Source organism: Xyrauchen texanus, chromosome 29, assembly GCF_025860055.1.
Source record: "Xyrauchen texanus isolate HMW12.3.18 chromosome 29, RBS_HiC_50CHRs, whole genome shotgun sequence".
Lineage (NCBI taxonomy): Eukaryota > Metazoa > Chordata > Actinopteri > Cypriniformes > Catostomidae > Xyrauchen > Xyrauchen texanus.
The window spans coordinates 14,745,830-14,758,228 of NC_068304.1; the positions used below are offsets into that span (position 1 = coordinate 14,745,830).

At 39.0% G+C, this 12,399-nt stretch overlaps 1 protein-coding gene across 2 annotated transcripts in view; it reads right to left on the reverse strand.

Moving 5' to 3' along the window:
* Positions 1 to 12,399, reverse strand: part of LOC127622682 (homeodomain-interacting protein kinase 2-like) — a 125,288-nt gene that overhangs the window by 85,994 nt on the left and 26,895 nt on the right. For both annotated transcript variants that reach the window (XM_052096709.1, XM_052096708.1), the window contains exon 2: positions 4,095 to 5,232. In XM_052096709.1, coding sequence (XP_051952669.1) covers positions 4,095 to 5,232 — 1,138 coding nt within the window. The remainder of the gene's footprint in view (positions 1 to 4,094; positions 5,233 to 12,399) is intronic.

Below are 12,399 nucleotides of genomic sequence, written 5' to 3' on the forward strand. Positions count from 1 at the left end.
ACGCTCACCATTAGGCAGTTGTTGACTGGGCCGTTGACATGTTCGAGTGCTAACCAGATTTGCCATCCTGCCAAAATACAGCATATTGTTTTCCTATTTAAGCCATAAATTTATTGGGAATAAATGCACACCCCGTAGTGATAATTGCATTGCGGCCGTTACACCTCAAGTTTGCATACATTTTCTATAATTCGACATTCGGGACAATCATTCTGCTTATACCACGGTTACTACACCTCAAGATGTTTTTTTTTCTCATGTTTTCTTTTTTTTTTTACGTAGAACTGCCTCACGTCATGTATTCAGCATCGCGCTAACGGTACGTGTCCACTGGCGTGGAGAAATCCACTGGACACCACTCACCACACCAGTGTTGTACACTCAAGGGTTGTAAAGTGTTTTAAATAAATTGTGCATTATATTCCAAGTCATTATTCACTGACAAATTAAAGCAATAAAGTGCTGAAAACCTCACTGGTTTTCATTGCATCCTGTGACCAAACTTGAAATATAGCGTGAGTAGCATTGATTAATTTTACTGTGGTTTTATGGTGTTTTTCTTTTCCCCTCTTTTTTTCTGAGTCACTTTCCAATTACATTCTGTCCAATAAAAACTATGAAGACGTCAAACATTCAGCCTTTGTGTTTCACTGAAGAAAAATTTAAACGGGTTTGGAGCGACATAAGGGTGAATTCGGACATCATTTTAATTTCTGGGTGAACTACAGTATGCATTTAAGACTGATATGAACCTTTTAATAAAGTTAATGTGAATGATCAACTTTCCCTTGCTATCAACTTTTTGCAGTTATGTGATTAAACTGACCAAATCCATTTCTCAACTGTCAGATGAGGCCAGTGCATCATGGAGGGCTTCACCAGTATTGTGCCAGAGGTGCTTTTGGCCGAACTTTTGGCCAAAACCTACACTGAAGCAAAAGAGCAGATCCATGCAGAAGGTCTACCTGGTATTTACTGTGGTATTACAGCTGCTTTATATAATATTTACATTATATTTATAATGTATAGTCTATATGATCAAACAAATATTTTGTTTAAGTCAGAATGATGTAATACTATAAAAACCTGTGATACTGTGATTTACAGAGCATAATGCAGTTATGACAGACATTTTATGTTTTTAATACTGTTCTGACATTGTTTTCCTCTTACAGTGTGACACTGATACACCTTATCCAACCATGCACTTGGTAGATATTGGAAAAAGGCTTTCACAAGGAGGGTTAAATTTAAGAATCAATACCATCAATGTCTTATGTTCCACACTTCCTGCATACACAAAGTTGACCCTGATTGGAATATTATTTATCCAGGTCAATGTACTTTCAGGCCTATAACACTCTTTTGATAAATTGATTGTGATTCTTAAAATGTTATAAAAGGTATAGTTCACCCAAAAAGCAAAATTTTACTCATCATCATGATATTTCAAACCTTCTTATGTGGGGACAGTAAGGAGATCTTTTAATGTATATCACATTCAGTTCTTTCAGTGCCAGTTGTTAGAGCCTCACTTTTAAACTTAAAGGACCTAAAAGTATCATAAGTAGTCCATGTGACTTGTGCATCATTTTTCAAGTCACCTGAAGGCATACTATATGTTTTGGTGAGAAACAACCTGAAATTTTAGTCAGAATCTTTATGTCTGTTGTGTGTTAATAAGTGCATGAGAGAAGCTCATTCACAGTGGCTCATGTGTTTATTTTGTTAATTTTTAAGCTTTAAATTGAGACAATGTCCACTGCCATTGTATTGAAAAGACAGGCTGTGATATTCTTTAAAACCTTTCAATGATCAGTGCAAGAAAGAAAATCATACTGGCTTTAAACATCATGAGGGTATATGATACAGGGAAATTATGACAGAATTTTCATTTTTGGTATTAAAAAGTAATACAATTTTTTTTTTTTTTTTTATGTTTTTAAGCAAAATTGATTAAGAAATATACAGGTATATATATTTGATGACTATGCTATACTTGATGACAAATTGTGATTCTGAGATTTTTAAAGTGTCAATCCAGTGACAATGTGAAAAAAAAATTGAAATGTCAAATTTTTAAATGTGTCATGATATTTCATAAATGTGATTAAACATCATATTGTCAGATTTTAATATGCTGTGTTGAGTACAAATTTGCCCTTCATAAGGTACTAATTACCCTTAAAAGGTAAAATCTGCGCCTTTTCCAAAGGTACATTAAAAGTACCATAACACTGAGGTCCAAGTTAGTCACCAAGGGTACATATTTGCCTCTTAAAAGGTACAAGCTGTAAGGGTACTATGTACCCATGTTAAAGGGTACACAGGTGTACCTTTAAGGGTACTGCCCCAGTGACAAGCCATTGTACCCCTAAAGGTACAATTTGTAAAAAACAAATCTGACAGTTTTGTTTCAGTTTTGAGTTTGGAGAGATGATTATGTTTGACAGCAGCAGATTACTTGTAAATCCCTCTGCAAATCTTTTTCGACAAACTGGGATAGAACATTAATTAAATGCTCATTTACTGTGACCTTGAGCCCAAAGCATATTGTTCTGTTATATTTAGCCTGTTTGATCTCAGATGTTTTCCTACATTTAAACCAATTACATCAGCAACAATTTGAAAGAAAAACTGTGCAGTCAACACACTAGTTGATAGTTTCCACACTCTTCTGCAATTTCCAAAACAAGACAAGCATTTGCAAAGCTTAAAATATATCTGCTCTCATTTAGTAACAATGCCTGTGGCATACTAATAGTTACATCTATATAGAACACATCTGGCAGCCCCTGGAATGACTCATTCCTCTGGGTTTCTCTCTGGGCTGCTGTGTGGTCTTACACCTTACCTAACCCACTCTCAGTCTGCAACACGACAACCCAAAAGAGCGAGCTTCTGTGTGAACCAAGCCTAAGTCTACACAAAATGTCTCAATCTGGCCTGTGAAACCCAAACACGGCTAAAGGTAAAGGAAAGAGTTGACTGGTAAAAAAAATAAGCAGCTTTCAAGTTAGGAATCTGTTTCTAGTGTTGGTGCTCTGGTGTGGATTACAGGGAAATATTGCTGGGGAACTGAGTGTGACCCCATATCATCATCAATAGGGAGATGGTTAGTAGTGATGAGCATGCAGTATTTGGGTTGGTGGGGGGAGCAGTGAGACTAAATATAACTAGCCCCTTGTTTACAGTTGACTCCTTCATGATGCATTTATTTGGGCTGCTTTTCAAAATGTATTGCTTATTCCAGGGAACTCCATAAAAATTTTTCCCTGCTAAAGAAACAGCTGCTTTGCTGGTCTCCTTGCCTGTTTTGGGCACTTGTTAGCTGCTCAGGCTTGGAAACCAGCTGAACACCAGCTTGGCTAGGATGGGAGATCAGCTAGACCAGCATAAACAAGCCAAAGTATACTTTAAATTTCCATGTCTCGCTCATAGTAGTTTGATGGATATTTAGTCATCAGCACAGTACTATTTTTTCTTGAAATGTGCACAGTTGCCACATGCGGCTGCCGTTGACTGTGCTAAAAGAGTATCACAAAGCAGTCATCATGCACATCTGTTGAACAAGTCAATTTGGGCTTGCGATCAAAAGAGTATACTTTGAAAGGGTGAGCTCTGTACCGTGCACAAAATGGAATGGCATGGCAGGTGGGAAAACGAAGTACAGCCCAACCCACTTTTTCTTTCCTGCAGGGAAGGTTTGAAGCAAGATAGAAAAAAAAAAAGATCTGCTGCAACTATCTCCCAGGTGCCGCCACCATGAAGCTGCACCATGTTGTAAAACACACTAAAAAGACAATTTAAATCTTCAAAGCAGGGCACAAGATGTTTTTATCACATTAAACAAGACAAGGAAGCAGTTTCACAGCAAGCCTTTGAATTTTATGACTCCCCCTAACAGCACATAATGAGGAAGCTCTGGGGTTTTTAATGTACAGTACACACCACCAGGATAAAAAGGACTAAGGGTAACTACCGACAAATCGAAAGATACCCCTTCACAGAGAACATTTTATGAGAAGTCATTTTGATGAAAGCCAGGGCAATATTTACTTCTCTTATAAAAACAACTTGTATAACTGCCTTACCTGTAGTATCTAGACTGCAGGTAGGTAGAGCACACAGCTTTGGAGACGTGACTTGCAGAACCAAAGTCAATGACCTTGACCCTGTAGGGTTGCCGAGCTGGGTCTACAAGCATGATGTTCTCTGGCTTCAGGTCAGCATGAATCAGTCCGAGGCTTTTGAGCTTCATGAGGGCAGTGGCCACCTGCTGCAGAATCGGTCGGATGTACTTGAGCGGCAACGGGCTGAACTTGTTCTGCTTAAGGAAGTCATACAGGTTTTGCTCCAACATCTCGAAGACCAGGCACGTGTGATTCTTGTGCTGGAAGCACTCGTATGCCCTAACAAAGTTGTAGTCGTCCGCACTCTCCGTGCTCAGTCGCGCCAAGATGCTCACCTCAATCTGGCCTTGCCGTGCGTAAGAAGGGTGGTTCTTCAGGATCTTGATGGCCACGATCTCACTAGTGCCACGTTTCCAGCACTTCACCACCTGTCCGAAGGTACCACGACCCAGGAACTCCAGCACCTCATAGGTGTTGGTCATGGAGCAAAGCACCTCATGCTGCAAGAGCTGGTAGTCACCCTCGCTGTTGGCGCCGCTATTCTTGGATGTCGCTGTAGTGGATGCTGTCGCCGTCACAGCGGTGGCCCCGCTCTGCACGTTGTTCTGGATCATGGGTGCGGGTGGCTGCTGCTCCTCAACCACGTGCACGCTACTTCTACTGCCAGTGCCGTTGTTGTTGTCCAGTTCCTCACTTTTCCGCTTAAGCCCGCATCGCTGGTACGTATCGAGCAGACTGACTGTGCTGCGGCGTGTCAGGTTGTGGCCTCCGCTGCTGCTCCCACTACTGCCAGTGCTGCCCAACAGTTGACCAGGCAACTCAGATGTGCTGCTGGCCGAGGCCACCACTATGTGCCCTGAGCCGACCGGGAAGAGGAGGGCCTGTTCGTAGGACAGGGAAGAGTTGGAGACCTGGAGACTGGCGCCGTTGATGCCCACTGAGGCACTCTGCTTGCTGTTCTGACTGTAGACCTTGCTGTGCGTGCCGTACCCTGTCATATCCCAGTTGCAACTCTGCTCCACCTTCAGTTTCTTCACGCTAAAGAAGGCACTTGACTGGAGAGTGTGAGGGGAGAAGACTTGCACTTGCGAGGCCATACCTGAAGAAAGAGAGGTGGGGGGAGAGAGACAGAGAGAAAGTGAGAGGAGGGAATGCAAGACTTGGACTGAAATTCGAGTATAAGCTTTAAATAAAACTCCTACAGGTCACAGCAGGCCAGTTTAATAGACTCAGAGTCCAGATGCTAACTTATAAAATAGCCGTTTTACAAATATCCTACACACTTGCACTTTGATTGCTCAGCAGTGTTCAGACTTGAAACTAATGTTGACAAAGCCTGCTTCAGGGCAGCACCTGGACTGGTTTTTCACATATATTTATGAATATTGCTGCATTAAGTGAATAGATGTGGCAAAAAAATAATATAATATGTCAAAATACTTTTTCATTAACGTGCATGGCTTGACAGCTCCTGTGTGTGTGTGCTTCTAACCTAGCCATACGTTTCTAACCGAGGCCAATCTGATGAAATATGTCCCCAGAAGTTAGCTAAATATACCAAAACCTCATTTTGGGGATGTCTTCAAATTGTAAAATGCTTCATAAATAACTTAAATCATATACTTTTATTATTTGCAAAATACAAAACATTTTTAGGGTTAGTCTGTGTAATTGTGATAAGCTTTATTTAAGAACAATAGAATTTCCATTTACATTGCTTGAAAAATATGTGTGTGCGTCATTAAATAGTAAAGTAAAAAATAAAACAAAGCAAGCAATTGATAAACCAATTGAGCGTTTTCTTCGTGAAAACATTGCCCCTACTTTCCACTGTTTACACAGTAAAAATCAAAAGTGTAATGCTAAATATGCAATAATAATATATGCAGAGAAATTATTGATCCTTTACAGTTCCTCAGGGATTTCTGTAAAAACAATGTGCAACCTTTAATGACCTCCAAGGACATTAAAAAATAAAAGACATTACCAAGCACACATCAAATCCAAGGCCATAGCAAATTTTGCATGTCTCAAGGAATGATTACAATTTCCTAAAAAATAAATGTAGCTCATGCATGCGATCCACGCTGCACCGTTTACCTTAGGGAGATGCACATCATTTTCCAGAAGTATAAAAAAGAGCTTGAGCCTGAAACACATGAATAACATCTCAACTTCAGATCCTCAAAACAAAACAACACAAGCAGAACTGAGCAGGATTGGGGCTTCTGGGAACTCTCTCTGCATCAGAACAGGCGACGCAAACAACAGCCCAGAAATAGCCCTTGCAAAAAAGCACAGTTTGTAGTGTTAAAATAATGATTACAGTACAAAGAGGATTAAATGCAGAGGAAGCAGTAATGCACTATTGTCAGAATCTCCAAAGTGGCCTGAATTAGCACACTAGGAAATAAAAAAGCTTCTCCGGTGTGCATTTTTTAACCCACATGCATCATTTCACACTAACTGCTATTGTAATGCACAATACTTTTATTGTGTTCCTGGAGATCAGAACAGTTACAGAAATACTCAAACCAGCCCATCTGGCACCAACAATCCTGCCACAGTCCAAATCACAGAGATCACATTTTTTCCCCATTCTAATGGTTGATGTGAACATTAACTAAAGCTCCTGACCCGTATCTGCATGATTGTATGCACTACACTGCTGCCACACGATTGGCTGATTAGATAATCACATGGATAATTGTTGTTACCAGACAGGCTGGTATGAGTATTTCTGTAACTGCTGATCCCCTGGGATTTTCCCACACAACAGTCTCTAGAATTTACTCAGAATGGTGCCAAAAACAAAAAACATCCAGTGAGGGGCAGTTCTGCAGATGCCTTGTTGATGAGAGAGGTCAACAGAGAATGGCCTGACTGGTTCAAACTCACAAAGTCTACGGTAGCTCAGATAACTCCGTACAATTGTGGTAAGAAGAACTGAATGCTGAATGCAGAATGCATTCTGAGATGCGGGTTGGAGTTGTTTTGGTGGGGAACCTACACAATATTAGGCAGGTGGTTTTAATGTTGTGGATGATGGGTGTATAACATTAGATTTCAATAGGAAACACATCAACAAAAATGAAAACTGTGCACATCAACTGATTTCATGGGGTCTTTAATATCTTGATAACGCAACCAGAGCCATCTTGAATGTCTCTATTCTTCCACAGGGCCCTTTAAATATACAATGGATCTCATGTGATGTTTTCCATACAAAATGAACATCTATAAGAATAATGACTTTCCTTTGTGGTCTCATCTTACAAGAAGATAATGAATCTCACTTGGTTTGAGGAATTCCTTGACGCAATAATATTCTCAAGACAGGAAGCAGAGGGAGGAAACTTAGCTTGAACACTTTATCATTATTACCAGCCTTGATAGTAACAGTTTCAAAATTAGCTTTCTGATTCTGTTCTTTTTTCTTTTACTTTTAAATATCTTGTGCTCTCGCTCGCTCTCTCTCTCTCCCCATCTCCTTTCCTTTTATTTTTGACAATGCTCATCATTTCAAAGGTCATCTGGTATAAGCTCTAATGTCCTTTCATTTTAGGGTTGATTTAGATGTTGGCCATGCAGTCTATGCTGTATGCACACTTTATATAGTGCAAACACAATAACATCAATCCCCTGTAACCTATATTACATATGCACATACATAAAACCCAGCTCTTGCACTGTAGATCATCCACTATAATCCTCAGTTTATATAACAAATATTCAAAATATACTACTTAACTACTTTTTATAGTACTTTGTATCCCATTTACAAGATGATATATGATACACATTATATGTTGATCCAAGCAGTTTTCAATATTTTAGGCCCTTCACGAAATGTTGATGGAGAAAATAATTAAGAACATCCATTAGGGCTATTAGGAACAAGGGCCATGTTAATCCCATAAATTACTAGGGCAGATGTCACTCCTTGGATTATGCATTTCTTTGCCAGGTCTTTACGCTAAAAATAATTAGTATGGTCAGTGGCTCTTTTGAGTACGAGTGAATGTCAGAAAAGGAGACGAAGCCTCCAAATAAATCTCCCACGGCGACGGCTGGTCAGATGGAACATCCCTGGAATTCTTTGCGTCAGGCATGACTGGTAATCTAGTCCTGGGGGCATCTGACATGTTCAGATTACTACTGTGCAACAAAACTGTTATCAGATTCATCAAGGCTCCATAATGCTTGTTTTTGGTTATTTAATAGGGTACTGGCAAGTACCTCCAAGTCCATGTCTCACCAAGTCATACTATGAACATGTCACGTACCTGTGGGAGGAACTAAACTAGAAGTCTATATCCTTACCTGACTTTGATCAGACATGCTCACAGTTCAATAATAGTGATTTTTTTTCCTGGACTGAATGGGCCAGTAATTTAGTTGTACTTGCCCTGCCAACATTTTTACTGAACCCAACACAAGTTTTTTTTTTTTTTTTTTTAAGCCATTTTTATGTTAGAACGTCTCATTGAATGCTTCTTCAAAAAAATGCAATTACTGTATTTCTTTTATAGAATAAAGAGTGAGAGTTCAAATGGTCAGGATGTTATCTCCAAACAACATGTGCTTTCAAATGCTTTAGCTGTTAAATGAGACCAATGCAAGTGTTTACTGCCTAGCTGACTACCACCATATCTCTGTTGTTGCTGGAATGATGTTTAAGCATTGATATCATAGAAAATCCCTGTAGAAACTCAATGGGTGAAGTTTACACGAATTTCTGATCTCTGCAAAGAGAATATAACCAGTCTGGGCCATTGTTTTATATTTACAATGCTGGAATGACTCTGGTAGCGCCAGCCAGCTTACCAGAGGGCTTTTTATCTGCCCTTTACAAGCAGTGTGTTGAAATGCTAATGGTCAGTTTATTTCAGGAAGGACTATTACTCCATTTATCTTTTGTCAAGGGTTGATTAATCCGAGGTATAATTTTGGGGGATTTCAGGAATCATTCATGTTTGTAGTACAAACGGTGCGGGATGAGTGGCATGCCAAAAATGTAATACTTACCACTACGTTTTTTTTTAAGAAAGCCATAGCAAGCACCACTAAATAAAAATTGTAAAAACAAGTCTAACTAAATCCTACTAAATTCTAAGGAAAAATTCTAACATATAATTCTTTTTTTTTTAAATCATAGAATTTATATTTAATCATAATTCTCGTAAAATTCTGACATTGAGACTGCTGTCTGGATAAAGGGCTAAACACAAACAAAGGGCCATTTCCTGCAGAGGTTTGCTTTTTCTGCTCTGTTTGATTCAGGACAGAGGCATTTGGGAAAATGGTCCAGGGAAGAATTCAGTGGTTAATGAATTGACCTCCACTTGTCTAGACAAAGCATTATCCCCTGTGGCTCAGTGCGATGCCCACTGTAGCATGCTCTCAGGGGGGAGGAAGCACGGAAGACCAATGAGGTTTTCTCTTTTAACCTCCTATCTCAAAAAATATCTTTAAAATATTGCTTTTTGTACTTAACTATCCCCATTACCTGCCTTTCTATGAGACCTATTCTTTTGTTAGCTCTCTGGGTATTGTTTCTCCTGATCTGGAATGATCTTTTCCAGCTCCCATCCTCCTTTAATTTTGCTTTCTACCATCTCCTGACACTCTTGCAATCAAACAATCACTCTGCTGGCATCGCCTTGCACAACAACTCTTTTCTTGCTGTATTGTCCTTTTTTCCCCTTTCCTTTTCAGTTTTAATGTGTTTTACTTACATAACAAATAATTGTGTATTCGTTTTGCAAAAGTATTTGGCTCAAGTTTTTGAGTCAACTCAGACTCCAGTCTCCATTTATTATTAATCAGGATAGTGTTTACAGTTATTATCATACACTTTTTTCATTTTTTTTTTCCTCTTTTTAAAGTTTGTGTGACACAAAGACATAAACTGCTGCTATTATAACAGCACATTTTTCTATAATATAATTCAAGATATAGGGTCAAAAATAACATATTTAATCATCAAATATAAATGAGATAAATGGAGTGAGATTATCTAAAAAGATAATGCAAAAGACAATATCTCTCAGCATGCACATTCTACAATAACCATTCTTAAAAAGGTATGTGATTGGTTCTTAAATTAATATTCCGGGTTCAATAAAAGTCAAAATTTATAGACAGTATTTGTGGCATAATATTGATTACCAAAAAATTTATTTAAATGTGCCCCTCCTTAAAATCTAAATGGAAGAGAATGGGGAAAATCCGTAAATGTTCAAATACTCACTATTTCTGTTTTTTGTCTAGACATCTTGGATGGCTTGAGGGTGAGTAAATTATCAGCAAATTTTCATTTTTGGGTGGACTATTCCTTTAAACATCTTTACAGCTAAAATAATACATGTGTTTTATAGAAGAATGAATGTGCTTTTATCAAATTCTATGCTTCACATTCCTGCTTTTAAACCCTCCAATAATTGGCCACATTTGCTTTCACTGTAAGTACCTCACTGAAACCTCAATTTTTTTTCTTTCAATTTGTTTTTGATAAAAATGTATTAATGTGGTTATAAACAGTATCCCACAAATGCTGCTAATTGAGCTTAGCTTGTATTGAACCCGTAATATACCTTTTAAGAATGGCAATTCACTGGTTTGAGACAATTTGATGTCCAGTTTAAAGGGAAACGGAATCATTAGAACAAAAATCAAACCGATTCCTATTATAAAGTAGACTCTGACACTAAAGCTTGTCTCAACTTTTTGGAGTTGACTCCCCATCACTTCAAAATACCATATACTCAATGGTTCTTCACAGCACCTTAGATTTATAAAAGAACCCATTTCAAATCAAGAACCACGTTTCGCTGTTTAGTGTTATTGAGTTGACCATGTGGTTCTTTGAAGATTAGAAACATTCTGGATTCTAAATTTTAGTCGCTATGCATCTTAATGAGCTACATTTCAATAGATGCGAGTGAGACTTGAGAGCTACAGTGGAACCATAACAACAAATATTTTTAATAATAATAAAACTCTCCCCTCAAACCATTACTCCCTAACCTCTTCTATCATCCACCCCGTTCTCTCTCTCTCTCTCCGTCTCGTCTAATAAAAACCAGTATTTCCAGGGAGAGCGAGAGCAGGAAACCTTTGGCTATTGTCTCTACTCATAACACAGTGTATCGCTCACCTCCAGAACACAGCAGGTTCAGTGCACTTCAGAGAGCTCGGAGCGGCTGGAAGCACACACTTCGTGCAGTGTGTGAAGATAGGGAGAGTGCCAGCAGGAAACGAGACACATAGCTTGCAGGAGCATTACTTAGGCTGTTTATTTCTCTGCCTGGATGTGTCGTCTAGTTTGCATGTTGAGCTTACGGACTTACTCAACTCCTCAAACCAAAGATCTTTAGAAAAAGAGGGAGAGATGGAGATAGAAAGAGAGAGATCGTGTTTGTGTGTGTGTATGCTGCAGGATATTGACCACCCAGTTCTCATTTAGAATCACATGCCAATCTATTTATGGAAGAAACACAGAGGCAGCTACAAAGACCATACTCGCACAGGCTCAACATAAATAAAGCATTATCACTTAGCGCTAATGTTTAACTATGACTGCCATAACTGTTGGGCATGAATCACACACATATGTGCATGCAAACCTGTTTGAAAATAGTCCAATTTAATAGTGGAGCAGAAATTACACGCTTCAACTCTAAGTTTCCTGAGCTATAACATATCAACCTCTGGGCTATAACATTTTTCTCTGGGATACACAGATACAATATATAGATAGAGCAGAATGAATAGGAATATGGATGTACACGTGCATGTTTTTTCTGAACCTGACCCATTAGTGTGGTGCTTGTGTGGTATTTGGAGACAGCTCGTTCTTAGTGTTAGTGCACCAAACTGGCAGAGCAGGTGAGGTGGGAGAAGCTAAAGCCATTGACATGTTTGAACGGCCAAAGAAAAAGACAAACAAACAACACACACAATATCACCCATAGGTTTTATGACTGCTCCAAACAGCCTGTTACCGACTGCTTACCAAGGCCATGTGTGAGGTGTGTGTTAGAGAAGAGAGGTAACCATATGTTTAGGAAGGGATATTGATGACATATGGAGAAAAAACATCATGGAAGGGTGGGAGATAACTGCGTTTAACATGTTTATTCGGTTTAAAGGGCATCACAAGGGAACGCTTATGGAAATTTACCAGAGTTCAAGGTCCTTTTTGGAGCTTGACACACTGGTCCAAACGGGTGTGGTCCGTGAGTGTGAGTAAATTACAGAATTT